The 15,423-nt window shown below is 39.0% G+C and overlaps 1 protein-coding gene across 1 annotated transcript in view; it reads right to left on the bottom strand.

The window, feature by feature from the left end:
• Window positions 1-15,423, bottom strand: part of LOC131681863 (uncharacterized) — a 63,314-nt gene that overhangs the window by 15,760 nt on the left and 32,131 nt on the right. The window contains exons 2-8 of the mRNA XM_058962929.1: window positions 7,865-8,108; window positions 7,348-7,807; window positions 6,374-7,272; window positions 6,163-6,310; window positions 5,788-6,094; window positions 4,831-5,084; window positions 4,618-4,746 (exon numbers count right to left, since the gene is read on the bottom strand). Of these exons, the coding sequence (XP_058818912.1) occupies window positions 4,618-4,746; window positions 4,831-5,084; window positions 5,788-6,094; window positions 6,163-6,310; window positions 6,374-7,272; window positions 7,348-7,807; window positions 7,865-8,108 (2,441 nt within the window). The remainder of the gene's footprint in view (window positions 1-4,617; window positions 4,747-4,830; window positions 5,085-5,787; window positions 6,095-6,162; window positions 6,311-6,373; window positions 7,273-7,347; window positions 7,808-7,864; window positions 8,109-15,423) is intronic.

Genomic DNA, 15,423 nt, shown 5'->3' with positions numbered 1-15,423 from the left:
GTATTATCCCTCCGGCACTCGCGCCGTTGTATTTTTGGATACGTGATATTACTTTTAAGAAGTAAGTCCGTTACAGTATTTTGTGCAACACCTTCCGAAACTCTAGCGAAATCTTCTTCTAGCACCAGAGGCTGCTCATTCGAGGAGCCATTCGCGCGAGTGCTGGAGGGTTATGTATGAGTTGGCAAACGAGCTCGTTATCTGCTCATAAGTACGTCGTCTTTGATCATCTAAACATCTCGCTAGATATTGCGTACTTCCCACTAACCTGGACTCCGCACTTTCAAAGTGCGAATGATGAAACTGCTACTGAAAACTGCGATCTGTCAGAACATATGTATTCCAAGTGATAGAGATGGTACTTTCATAGACAGATCAGTCGAACTAACGAGTCAATAAGAAAAATTTAATAGATAGTAATAGTAAGTGCGCAGTGCGATTAGACTGGATGTTTTAGTGCCACAATATCGTCATATAAAATCAATATCACGCAGTCGTCCTAGAACCTCTACGAAGATGGCGACTAGGTTTCATGGGTACCCTTCGACGATTGAATCTCCAAGTGACTTGTATGAGGACGTAGATAAAACAAACTCACTCATAGTAGTAGCAAACCAAGAGGCTTGTCGTCTTCGAGTTTTGCGTGCTTTTAGAAGAACACCTTGTTACTGCTAAAATACCAAACTTGTTCGACTGAAAAAGTTATTTAAAGGAGCTTGGAATCGCAAACGCAGAGACAGCATTTAAGTTGGCTCGCAAAGCACACAGAAATGCCCTCCGAGCCTCTGAGCGAAGTGGTTGGAAAAGCTTCTGCACAAATGTCACATGTCTCAACGAGATGAGAAGATTAAATAAGTTACTCTCGAAATCAAAAGATTTTCATGTCAGATTAATTAGAACTGCTAATAGTGAATACACGTCTGACGAAGAAGTAGTACTCAATTGTTTTTTTTGACACACACTTTCCAGGCTGTACAGCCACCATCACTGACGACTGCTCCTGAGTTCTTTTTAGGTAGTTCTGATTCTTGGGCATTTGCTCGTAGAATTGGTTCTTTTTAGTTAGTTCTGATTCTTGGGCTCGTTTGAAAGTTTTGCTCCGTATAAGTCTCCGGAAAAGATAACGTCATCCCCAGTTCTACTTCAAAATACCCTCACTTCAAGTATATTTGAAAAAAGTTCTTATATGTAGTCTTGTAAAAGGATGCATATCATAAGCGTGGCGGAAAATAACTGTAAAATTATTTTCCAAAGGTGTACGCGTCACTTATGAGCAGGCAAAGAGCTTTAGACCGATCAGTGCGACCTCCTCCCTTCTCAAACCAGTGGAACGTTTTATCGACTACTACATGCGGGATGTTATCTTGGTCGAGCACCCGCTGCATGCAATGCAACATGCATATCAGTGGGAGAAGTCTAGTACCACCCTGTTACACAATGCTGTCTACAACATTGAAAAGCTTTTTCGCAAAAGCAACCAAGTTTAGGAGTTTTTCTTGATATTGAAGTTGCTCTTGACAACATGTTTTTCGAATCCATTTTGGAAGCAGCACAAGATTATGGAATACCTTCATATATCACGAACTGAATACAAGCAATGCTTAGCAACCGACATTTATGCTCATCATTAAGACAAGTAGAGATAAGGAAAAAGTATATCATGAAGAGCGTTTTTTCTCGGCTTGTTGTTTTTCATTGTAGGACTTATTGACTCTCCAAAAACAAGGTTATTGGATGCATGGTACGCAGTTCTTGTACATACCTTTTTATTTTTACGAGCACGACATTCATTCGCACTTTTTGGCGTAATGTAGCCCCCCTGTGGGGGCGACTTACCGTCAATTTTTAGTTCTTTATATCTCATATTCATTCTTGATTTTCCAAAAGTTCTTTTCACTGACTTTTGAGGTACTTCTGCCACATGTAAAACATCAAAAAGTTTCAAATTTGAAATTGCGTGATCGTAGTTCTTGAGTGTTATGTACAAAACGTTCTATTTTTGGCGTAAAGTTACCCCCGATGACGGTATTAATAATATTGTCGCAAAGGTATCACGATGTTTGGGATTCGTAATGAGAATATCTAAGCACTTTTTAGATATTTACTGCCTGAAATCTCTCTACTGTTCTCATCGTTAGATCAACACTGGAATATTGATCAGTTGTGTGGAACCCTCATTATCTTCACGATAAAGATTAAACTAAAAGTATTAAAACAATAGAAATTTATATAAATGTCGAACATTTTCCACAACAAATGCATCACATCTCAAAATGTTTAGCAGAATCTTGAAGGACCTTTACCATTTCACCTTTTATACCTTTTCAATTCCGTTGTATAACAGTGATCATATCTGTAACTTCGCTCTATGCATTAGCCATTGAAGGATGCGCTTTTTAAATCCTTTTTAACATCTAACTGTAGACAGAAAAGTCTAAGAGAATCAGTTCACGTGATTCTCGCCGTATTCAGATAGCGCGCATTATTACTACAATACGTGGCTGTGTGACCCATTCTTTGCAATAAAGGCAGTACATGACCCGCGCTACAAACAGGTGGGCAGGCAGACGAACTTTGTACAAAAGTATGTAGTTCGGCAAAGTAGACCCAGCAAAATTCACTCGAGAAGAATTTGATTGGGAGTACAATTTCAATCTATTCCCGCTGGTAACGCTATCATCGGTGATTACGTCATCAATCTCAACATTCCGAGCTGGCATATAGATTGTTATTTCACCGATGTCATCGATGGCATAATCAATCTATCTTACAATGTAAAAATTGCTCAAGACTTTCAAACTTTGCCAAGAGAATTACCCGGAAGTTCAACGATTGAACTGTCAACCGGAGATAACCTGAATACAGCATGGCTTCCAGGTTCTCAAGACGGTCAATTCAACAGTTACAGTGTTTGAATACGCCGTAAGATTGATTAGTCGTAGTAGTACGAGGAACAAAATTGGCACGGTATCGGTTAAGATCAATGACCTGTTGAACGCTATATAAGAGTAGCTGTGGGGTGGACTTTGATCGTTAAACGCGGAATACAAATAGAAATCGACAAAATAACAAAAGGCGATTAAGATGTTGTGGATTTTTCTGCATATGATGGATTAAAAAAGGAGAAGATAAGCCCGAAAATAGTAAAATGGCGTTCAAGAGAGGATTTCGTTGTTGCGAGTGCGATTTCACCCGGATTCATTGGCGGTTGTGCTGTTCGATTCTAAAAGTGATTCCACAATGAAATTGGTTGTGTTTCTGGTGAAAGTGCCAGTGAAGGGGCGGTCCAACTGGTTTGTCGTGAAAGGTGTCACGAGGAGTGCGTGAACGGTTGTATTTTAGACTGGGCCTACGCCATCCGGCCGCTCAATGCTTGAATCCAACATTGGATGCAGGTCAGGGTGGCCCTGGACATGTGTTTTTGTGACGAAGTGAAGATGTCTCACTGCATCGGCCGTCTGTTGGTGGTCGGCACGTTGCCGTTGGCGCTTGCGTCACCTGGCGGACGGTAGTGAAAGCTCGTGCAATTTTCTACTTCAGGCGAGGTGCACGGTCGTCTCGCCATGGAGGGCAATTCACGCAGAGGGGCAGCGGTTCCTGGTAGAAATGGAGGAAATATTTCGGAGGAGGACTGAGAGATGTGAAGGCGATAGACGGTGGTGTAATCGTTTTTTATGCTCACATTTGCCCAAATATTTTGAAAGGTGCAAGGTGCAAATTTTTATTCTGGAAGTGTGAATGCATTGTGCGTGTCCGGTTGATGCATGGATGTAGTCGTGCGGGGCTTAGTGTATTTTATAACGACTTCAGAATGGACGTGTAGGAATAGGTATTCTTGAAATGGGTCGTGGGATATACAGTAGAGCTTTTATCGCCAGGGCTAAAATTGTTTGCATTTATGCATGAAAAAACTATACCAATAAATAAGTGCAAGCAAATTTCTTCCATAAAAACACTGCTGGTCAGTAGGAGATAAATTGTATAAACACACACACATACATACGGTGGATTACAAAAGTCCATTATAGAACCTAGGAAATAGGACACTGGGAATGGCGAAAACTCTAATGGTTGAAAGCACCTGTAAACGGTGATTAGCAACGGCGCATGAAAATGTGTTCGCATCGACAAGACTGCGATGAAATTTTGTCAGACATTTTACCAATTTTGTTCGTTTTCCCTGATAAATATTCTCTAAAGCTAAAGCTCCAAAGCAAACGTTCTGCAGATGTGACTACAAACTCTCGGGTTTTGTTTTAAAAAAGAAAATGATTGCGTAATTATACAAAACTAGATTTAGCAAATCATTCAAGATTTCTTTTTGCATGCTGCAATTATCATAGGAAAGTGCGGAAGTTGAATCACGAAATCGTCAAACTTTGGTAGTATAATCCTTTTGTATAGTTTATTTTGTTAATTTGTTTAGATTGTATCCTCGGAAATCTAGTGGCCTAGCAGAAATCTTATTTTGTAGGATAAAATCGTATACAACATAACAATCTCTTTCTTTGTTTTTAGTCTTGCATAGAAAGAATAGAACAAAAGCTTGCCTGAAGCTGACAAAGGTAAACAGCGAGTAAAATTAATCAAACGAATAAACGAAAAAAAAAATCGTACCAGAACTGCTGGAGTTCGGTGGTTGACCTCCATCTGTTATATTTTGGAGATATCGAAACGCTTTCGAAGGTATGGCGGCTCCCCGATAACGGGGATCTTCTTCGTTGTGGAGGTACGTTTCTCCATCAACTAGTAGTATTAAAAGTTCAACAATACTAGTAAAAGTTTAACGAAACAAATATGCGTACAAATGGGTAGAGTCTAGATTATTACCTTGGCTTTTGACTCGATTCAGCATAGCTTTATCCTCGTTGCTCAACTGCATCCGTCGGAGTTGACTGTCCGGTGTTTCGACACTACCAGGTTGCCGTTGCTGTTGCTGCTCCGCGCCTGGAGTCGATGGTTTCGACTGAGTATCGGCATCCTGCATCGTGTCAGTTATTTGTTGTAGCACCCTGAAGGAACGAGACTGATTGGGTATAGCGTTACCATTCCAAGATTGGGAGTTGTTGCTGCTTCGTGGATCACTGGAAGTTATGAAAAAGGCATGGATTTAAAGAAATAGGTTAACAAAACTGGATGAAATTTCGTAGTTGATTATCACTGAATGTCAGTCATGCCGGAGGCGGTGAGTTGTATTAATCTGTACAAGATGTCAAAATCTCCCAAATTGTAGTGAACTAATATTTGTTGTTGTTAATTATGGCCCGAGATCTTAGTTGTTGAAGTTATTGCGAATACTGAACAGTGCTCTGAAACATCATTCCAATGGAAATGTTTGGTTCAATGAATTACGCAGCTGAGAGCGAGAACATTTTTTTGTAGTTAAACTTTAGACCCTCCCTCCCCTAATTTGCACGACCAAAAATAAGACGAAAATGAACGCGAAAAATGAATGAAAACAGAATGATTGCAGCACCTTTCTATGAGAGAAAGACAAAAAGTTAAGGGACGTACGAAGCATACAAAAATCACTTGCTTCTTCCTGGTTATCGATGTACCTGAGTCTATTTTTAAGAAAACGAAGCTTAGCTTCTAGCGGGATGTCGTGGATGATATATCTACGATCGCCACTACGTAGCGATAATTGGACAATATTCGTATACAAAATAGAAGAAAAAAGAAAGCGCAGAACAAGATAAATTTTTGTTAATTGCCGTTTCTTACTAGACTAGATAGGGAAAGTAGCAAGGATAAAACGATGCATGGTTTATTAGTTGCAAACCTTACCTCTGGATGATCGCTGGAGTGTGAGAGAGTGGTCCTCGAACGGTTGTTGAGCCAGCTCCGTTATCTGTGCTTTCAACACTAATTGGTATGATGCGAACACCTCCCTGTTGTTGTGTTGGCGTTTGTTGCTGCATTCGTTGCTGTTGTTGTATCATGTGTTGTTGTTGCTGAGGTGTAGGCGGTTGATGCTGGTAAGGTTGTTGGTATAGTTGATGTTGCGGCGATGGTGGTGGATATGTTATGTTGTTGTAGCCTTGGTTCACAAAGTGGTTCGGGTTCGAGAACATTGCCGTTGGTGTTGTATATCCTGAAATAGGAAATTTATTAGCTATTCGTTATTATTATTAGCGATTCGTTTAATGGAAAGTGCTGTACCACTGTGCGGCATTGCATAGCCCACTGTAATCGGTGACTGTACGTTATATTGCTGTCCCGGACTATAGTATGGTGGCGGTGCAAATATCGGCGCTGACGCAGGATTTTTTATCGGCGATTGTTCGATTTGGATCGGTATGATGCGTTCCTGTCAAGAAGTGTCAGTTTAGTTTATGTCGTTGCATGAATCGTTTTGTATAATTTATTATACCTTTTGGGATGTTGCCAGCTGAGGAGAGTACATCTGGTTTTGAACGTATACGGGGGTTTGTGGATAACTCCGATTAGCCGGCATAGTGGCTGGTGGGACCTGTTGTACGACCGTAGCTATTTTTGTTGCTGGGTTTTGCAGTTGTATGTAATGTGTTTGTGAAACTGCTGGATACTCGTTTGCTTGGTGCCTGCTTGTCGGTTCAGTTGACTGTGAAGGTTGTTGTTCTTGGGACACTGAGGTAGGTTTGGCAGGACTGGGTGAAACTGTAGCAATGGTTTCCGAGACTTTAGTTGGAGATTCGTTACGATTAGATGGGTAAGTTTGTGATTTTGTGCTGAGGAGCTCTGGATCATCTTTGTGAACCCATTCGGGCTGTTCTTTAAGGCTGTTTTGTCGTGATGACATCCATGGTGGGCTTGTTTGATTGAGCAGAGTTTGCTTGCTGTTAGCAAACACTTCATGAGCTGGAGGAATATAAAGTGAACCTAAAGGTTGTGGGGCTGGTTTCTGTGCTGTTGGCGGTTTTGTAATTGCAGCCCCTGTAGTTTTTGTGTTTTTTGTGTTTCCATTGTTAGTGCCATTAGGGGTGGAAGATAATGGAGTAGATGATGGTGAGACTTGACGTGGTTCAGGAGACAGTTCATTGTCTTGTGGTGGAGTTACTGGAGAATTGTTTGATGTTTCTGATGGAGGCTGTAACACTTTAGTTGGTGTGATTGGTGGTGGGAGACTGGCTGGAACAGGGCTATGACTATAGACTGGTGGTGTCTTTATCGATGACCCCCGTGAACCGTTTTCGAGCAATTTAGTTAGATTGGATGGGCTTGGTGATCGTTTCTTAGGTGATTCGTTCCTAACACTGAGTTCATCTGTGCGATTTTGAGTATTCTTAGCGACTGGAATGGTGAAATAATGAGGATTAATGACATTGTTCGTCTGTAGATGTATAACAGCACATGCACATGCTTTACCTTCTTCATCTGCTTCCCTGCAATTTGAAGCTGGAACTTGACTAGCTCGATCAGGCATCTCATTGAGTTTTTCATTGCGATACTCTTCGATCCAGAAGTCATTCCTCGGTTGGGGTCTTGGAGCTTTCCGTAAATTAGCTATCGGATTCGGTGGAATTTTAATCTCTGGCCTGCATCCCATTGGAGGAGGTTCAAATGTTTGTGACCTCGGAGTCTTGTTCTCTGTCGATGGTGCTGTTGGCGGTGGTGGAGGAGGAGGCACAGGTCCACCGTTACCATTAGTTTGGGCTTGATTTGGCCTTTTGTTCATACTTGGCGGTGGTGGTGGCGGTGGAGGTGCAGGTGCTTCACTGGGAAACACTTGAAAAGGCATACCCATAGCAGCAGCTCCTAATGTAGCGGCGGGTGATACTGCTGTCTGATTACTTGCATTACTCGTACTACTACTATTGTTGTTATTCTAAGTAAGAAAATACATAGAACAAAGTTGCTTTACCAATATATTTCCATCACTTACCTGTGCTAAGGGAGAAATTTTTGGTTGACCCGAAACACCCTCGGATTGCGCATTCCTTGATATTCGTTTCGCCATTCGGGGTGATTTAATTTGTGATAGGTCAATACCACCGGGTGTGTATGTGAAAGGTTGTTTGTCCCGGCGCATCATGGCATTTTGAACACATGCCGGTGGTTCTGCAGGTAATTGTGCTTGTATTCGTCGTGCCGAGTTGCCGATTGTGGATTGTGGTGGGCCTCCGTAGCTGCAAAAATAAGAAAAATATATTTTTGGTATATTATTAGAAGTAGACAAATTAATCGAAAATTATAGAATGCGGTGACAGCTGGTAAGAAGAGTGATTTTCCTCTGACTATATTTGTTTAACTTCTTGTGTTACACGGGAACAAATCCGTTCCTCGAAATGAGAAAACTGACTCATGATTTTCGGAATATAGTATTTTTTCATCTTATGAAAATACACCATGATTTTTGTGCATCATATCATGAACTATTTGTCCGTAACGCAGTATATGCGTTACTCTTTTTTCGTCGACGAGTATAATTTCAGGCGTTTTAATGACGATTCTGATTCTAGGTAACATGAACTAATTTTCTGAAAATTGTCAATTTATTTTATGAAATTGAAAATAAATTATGGATTTATCTATCCAATTATAATTTATTTACTAAAATTAAATAACCTCTCACAATTACTATTATTAAATTGGCAGAGTTTTCATGCAAAAGCCCTAATTTCAAATCGACACTTATTCATTCACCAGGGTTTTTGTTCAAAAACCGTGTTAGAACCCTAGTGGATAGATTTTAAAATCGCTATGATGAAAATGATTGAGCTGCAGTATTGATGCATCGTACTATAAATGATGCATGATGCAACGAATAACTGCTGTTTGAACATATTAGAATAGTTCTTCGTGTTTAAACAAACCTGTCACTATTAAGATCCTAATGTGCTTATTAAATAGTATGCGCAAAAAAAGTAATACTTGCTTGATTTTCAAGTTAATTAGGAAATTGGCCATTATAAACAATCGTCATTGTCAGCTTTCGCAACCTATTTCTAACGCGCAATTGGACAACTGCGGTGTAGTGCTGATCGTACTGGTAATATTTCCCAAATAAAGGGCCTTTTGAGATCAATGCTTTAGCTTCTGCACCACCAGCATAGGATAGAGATAACCTAAATACTGTTGCTATTTTTACTTCGTTGACTGGTTCGGGAACTTATGCCTTATCTATTTCTTATTTGGCATGGGAGAAAATTTACACTTCTAAATAATACAAAACACCATGTGAACTTTCGTAATTTTTAAATAAAGTATGCTGTAATTTTTTCCGTAAATTAGTGCTAAAAATTTACGATAATTTGCCTATGTTCAAAACATATTAGCTTGTGAGCTACTTTAAAACAGGATTGTAATATTGTCATAGTATAACAGCTGTGTCCAAATCCACTTAGCCTCGAATAAACGCCAATGGCTAGTTCCGATTAGACACTTTGGTTTGGGCCTAGAAACCAATTATAGTTAATGGACTCAAACTTCCTTTATTTACGTGATTTTATAGTTCTTTGTTCATTCCGAAAGACTTAGAGTTTTATTAAGTTTATTATTAGAGTTTATTAACGTGATTTAAATTTTTTTTATTCGTCGCGCAGACTCGGACTGCATTTGTTCAATTTGACTCATTCAATATGATGTCCTGAAGGAAAACAGTTGAATGAATACCCCTAAATAGCGGCAACCAGGCTCTCACATGGCAAACATTTCTGGTATGTGTTACACAAGTAGCGACCATGATCAGTAATCATGGGAAAGCTTCTTATAGTTCATGATCTTCGTCTTTTTCATTATGATATGATGAATCATAATCATGATTTCTACACTCAGAAAAAAGTAAACGTTATGCCTATTGATTTTACACATAGATTTTTGCAATTAACGGAGGCATATAGATACTATTTGCTGGCACATAAACCTAATGTGTGTATTTACAAGAAATATTAATCTTACATTCACATTTCATAACTATTAGGCATATAAAACTCCATTCTATAACAATATGCACATATAACTTATGTGTGTGCATACATAGTTTATATAGTTGACACATAGAAGGTATGTGTGCGCGTGATAACAATAGCATTTCTTCTTCATATGAATTTTAAGCGGTTTGAAGCAAATAGAATTAACGTTTGGATTTTTTTCAGTGTAAGGATGATAAAATTTTTGGTTTCATGATTTTTTATTCATGAAAACGATAAAGGATTTGTTTCCGTGTATATTAGCTGTTTAAGGGGTTACACCACTGTAGAACGCGAAAAAATAGACATATTTCAGAATTTTTTCTACACGAAATAAAGAGGCGAATCGAGTTCTTGTCAAATTGAGTTTATAATACTACACTAAGGTTTTTTTTACACGGTTTTTTTTGCACGGTTTTTTTTACACGGCTTTTTTTACACGGTTTTCGCAATTAGCACGGTTTTTTTTGCACGGTTTTCGCAATTAACACGGTTTTTCGTAAAAATATTCTAAGTCCTTTTAAAGGCAAAAGACTTAGACGATTTCTCAACAATTTTTTTTGCACGGGTTTCGCAAAAATATTCTAAGTCCTTTTGGAGGCAAAAAACTTAGACGATTTTTGATCAAGTTTTTTTTGCGCGGATTTCGCAATTAACACGGTTTTAGCAAAAATCCTTATGAAGGCAAAAGACTTAGACGGTTTTTGACCAAGTTTTTTTTGCACGGATTTTGAAATTTACACGGTTTCTGCTTTTCCATTTTGAATGCAAAGATTCGAAGATTTTTGGAAAAGTGGAAGTGATTGCTTTTGGAACAGCATTAACCAGTAGATGCCAAATGTTCATGTCTGAGGCCATTTAGAAAACCAAGATGGCGACTTCCGGTTCAGTGGAATTCTCTGAAACCCCATCAATATGGCTATTTTTGGAACGGGATTGATGAGTGGACGTCAGCTATCGATGTTTAAGGCCATTTTGAAAACCAAGATGGCGACTTCCGGTTCAGTGGAATTCTCTGAAACCCCATCAATATGGCTATTTTTGGAACGGGATTGATGAGTGGACGTCAGATATCGATGTTTAAGGCCATTTTGAAAACAAAGATGGCGACTTCCGGTTCAGTGGAATTCTCTGAAACCCCATAAATATGGGTATTTTTGGAACGGGATTGATGAGTGGACGTCAGATATCGATGTTTAAGACCATTTTGGAAACCAAGATGGCGACTTCCGGTCCAGTGGAAGTCTCTGAAACCCCATTAATATGGGTATTTTTGGAACGGGATTGATGAGTGGCCGTCAGATATCGATGTTTAAGGCCATTTTGAAAACCAAGATGGCGACTTCCGGTTCAGTGCAATTCTCTGAAACCCCATCAATATGGGTATTTTTGGAACGAAATTGATGAGTGAACGTCAGATATCGATGTTTAAGGCCATTTTGAAAACCAAGATGGCGACTTCCGGTTCAGTGGAATTCTCTGAAACCCCATCAATATGGCTATTTTTGGAACGGGATTGATGAGTGGACGTCAGATATCGATGTTTAAGGCCATTTTGAAAACCATGATGGCGATTTCCGGTCCAGTGGAAGTCTCTGAAACCCCATCAATATGGGTATTTTTGGAACGGGATTGATGAGTGGACGTCAGATATCGATGGCCATATTGAAAACCAAGACGACTTCTGATTCGGTGGAATTCTCTGAAACCCCATCAATATGGATATTTTTGGAACGGGATTGATGAGTGGACGTCAGATATCGATGTTTAAGGCCATTTTAAAAACCAAGAAGGCGACTTCCGGTTCAGTGGAATTCTCTATAACCCAATCAGCATGCATATTTTCAGAGCGGTCCTAATAGAGCGCATGATAGAGATCAGTGTCAGAGGCCATTTGGAAAACCAAGATGGCGACTTCAGGTTCATTGGAATTCTCTAAAATCGAATCAATATGGGTATTTTTGGAATGGAATTGACGAATAGACGCTAGATATCGATGTCTGGTGCCATATTGAAATTCAAGATGGCGACTTCCGGTTCTGTGGAATTCTCCAAAGCCCAATCAATATGAGTATTTTTGGAACGGGATTGACGAGTAGGTGCCAAATATCAATGTCTGAGACCATTTCGAAAATCAAGATGGCTACTTCGGTTTAGTAAAATTTTCAATTACTACAACAATGTGAGAATTTTTGTAATAGCGTTAATGAATAGATACCGGATGTCAATTCCGGAAGTCATGTTTTCATCTAAGATGGTGATTTCTATTTTAGTGCCAAGACGATGTTTTAAATATAAAAACACGCGGCGAGAAAAACAGTAAATTTGGCTGCAAGGTTTTACAAATTATTTGTCTGCTAGTTTTGGCAACCAGGAATATTGTGTAAACAGCGAGTGACTTGTAGTTTTAATGAATGCTTGGCGAATTCCTTTTTTGAAATATTTCCCACAATACTCAATCATGTAACTTGGAAACGCATTGATTTACGTTACTGAGCCTGTCTACATGTTTTTCGTTGCACTAGAAAAAATGTATCGAGGATGCAGGATGCAGACGTGCATTTCTTTTCATTTCAATCTCGATACTCCCCACGCATTACTTCCTAAATCCGCCATATTTGTTTACATTGCTAGTTTGGAACCGTTGTTTTGGGTTCGATTGGAACTTTTGGCTTCAGTTTTCGCGCATCTCTATAAGCATCATCTCTGTTTTAGTGTACATCTCATTCATCTTAAGGGGGCGTCTGGTGTAGTGGGCAAAAAAATCGACTTTTTTATCCGCTTAATTGTTAGTATTGAGCCTCTAGAATAGTCTTCCGCAATCTCGGTGACCACGCTGAACTTCTTTTGTTTTAAACAGCCATGCATTCCACGCGCGTATTTGCTGTGACACACGCAGATTTCAATCTATCGGCAACAATTTTCTTAAGACTGACAGCGATAAAAATACAGTGTGAACAATACACTTTAAACTACTTCCACCCAAATTTTTAAGAGAAAATACCAAATGGATTGTTTTCCACGTCATTTTTTCCGTGATGCAATTTGATATGGAGTATCCTTTAATAGCGTTTTTTCGAAACCGCGTTTTTCAAATTGGTGAACACGATAACTCAAAAACTAATCAAAGAATTGACTTGATTTTTTTTATGAAAATGCACAATATGTGTAGCCTATCGGTGAACCACAGAAAACAGAATGAAAAAATTGTTCTCTCTATTATTTTGAAGAAAAGTGCACGAATTTTACAGAAAAATATGAGATTTTTCGGTTTACATGAAGCCATTTTCCTAAACTCGAACTTTTCTTTGGGTTCATCGAGTAACTACAAGTCTAAGCTTTACAAATTTTACTTAATTTCCTGTGTCAAACAATTTTATCAAGAGTCATCGTGTTAGCCGCGGCGCTCCTCGACGTGGAAATGGTTGGACGTCTACTCTTGGAACGCTCGTATGTGTGGCTCTGCGTGGCTGCCGACCCTATTCTGCGCGGCGTGTGACGTGAGACGACTAATCTCACCTCACTCTACGTGACTTCACCCAATTCTGAAGAGTCACTTCGGGTGACGTGTGACTCCCATTTAACCGCAATGAGGAATCTCACCTCACCCGAGTCGACTCTCAGAATCGGGTGAGAAAAGTCACGTAAAGTGAGGTGAGTTTCGTCGTCTCACGTCACACGCCGCGCAGAATAAGGCCGTGCAAATATTTTTTTCGTACAGAATAAACGTACAAATTTAAAGCTTAACATTACATAAAAGATGCATTGTTTCCTGCCTTCAAAATCGTAAAACAAAATAACTTTCGGTTTGAGCACTTTACACCAGACGCCCCCCTTAATAATACAGCGAAGACCTGATTTTATTATTTCCTTCTGATTATGTCAGCTTTTTGATTCGACTTTCAGTCTCGCATGAAGATTCGCTCGATTAGCTCTAGCAGACGAACCAACTCAAATTCGAGTAAATCCATTCATGAGTACATTTTTCTTATCTTATAAATGCAAAATATACAAAAATAAATGTATCTTTTTGTTTTACGCTGGATATTTATACTAAATAATCAGAACCATCTTGGGTGTTACAATGACGTCAGACCTCTGGCAACTGCATATTTGTCAATCCAGTTCCAAAACACTCCATGTTGTGAGTTATACAGAATATCGCTAAGCCGATAGTCTCAATGTTGTATTTCAAAATGGCCTCAGACATTGATCTCTATCATGCGCTCATTAGGCCCGCTCGGAAAGTATGCATACTGATTGGGTTATTGAAAATTCTGTTAGACCGGAAGTCGTCATCTTGGAATTCCAAATGGCCTCAGGCATCGATATTTGGTGCCTACTCGTTAACACTGTACCGAAAACAACCATATTGTTAAAGTGCGGGACAAAAGGAAACCTCAAGATCCGACGTTTCCACTTTTCCAAAAACCTAAGGAATTGGAAAAAGCAAAAACCGTGCTACTTGCATAATCCGTGCAAAAAAACCTGTTCAAAAATCGTCTAAGTCTTTTGCCTTCAAAAGGACTTAGAACATTTTTGATAAAACTTCGAAATCATCCCTTTTCCTAAAATCGTCTAAGTCTTTTGCATTGAATGTAACGCGGTTTTTTTTGCACGATTTTCGGAATTAACGCGGTTTTTTTTGCACGGTTTTCTGAATTAACACGGTTTTTTTACACGGATTTCGCAATTAACGCGGTTTTTTTTTACACGGATTTCGCAATTAACGCGGTTTTTTTTACACGGATTTCGCAATCAACGCGGTTTTTTTTTACACGGATTTCGCAATTAACGCAGTTTTTTTTACACGGATTTCGCAATTAACGCGGTTTTTTTTGCATGGTTTTTTTTACACGGTACGTATCCCCCGTGTAAAAAAAAACCTTAGTGTAGTTATGAAGCAAAAAATATATTTTTTTCAAGTAATTTCGTCACAAGATGGTGGTCGTGCAGCCTTTTCCCGTAGACCCATCTTTATGGAAAGAGTCCACGGCCGGAAACCTATCTCCTGTAATTTTTAACCTAGAGCTTAAAACTAAAGTTTTTCAATTTCGTATGACAACAGCAAGCGAAGTACATATAATTTTTTTGACATTTTGCTTTTTTTCGCGAAATGGCATTTTTTTAGTAAAAAATCGCCAAAAATGTCATAAAAAACAACACAAAATTGTTGATTAAAAAAATTTACCAATAAAAAATAAAATCCTATATACGTAATTCGCTAGGAAAATCAATTTTAAAAAAGCTGTAAAAATTTCAAAACGATCAAAAATCGTTTGTGCGAGTTACGTTTCCGGCCAGCTCAAAAAATGTTGGTTTGAGAAAAAAGCGGTTACATAAGATGCTTTGCGGCAGAATAGAAAATTGAAACATTTAGCAATGATTTTTGCCTGTTGTTGTTTGGTATATTATTTTCAAGACATTACAGTACATTTTAGACCAATATTTTTTAAAGAAAAAGGAACTGAAGGTGTTCCTATAGAACTAAACGCACACTTTCTGATAGCAAAATGAATTTATTAAAGGCTTC

This window comes from Topomyia yanbarensis, chromosome 2 (genome assembly GCF_030247195.1).
Source record: "Topomyia yanbarensis strain Yona2022 chromosome 2, ASM3024719v1, whole genome shotgun sequence".
In the NCBI taxonomy this organism is placed as follows: domain Eukaryota; kingdom Metazoa; phylum Arthropoda; class Insecta; order Diptera; family Culicidae; genus Topomyia; species Topomyia yanbarensis.
Note: the sequence above shows the minus strand (reverse complement) of the source record. Positions and strands in the feature narration are given on the sequence as shown.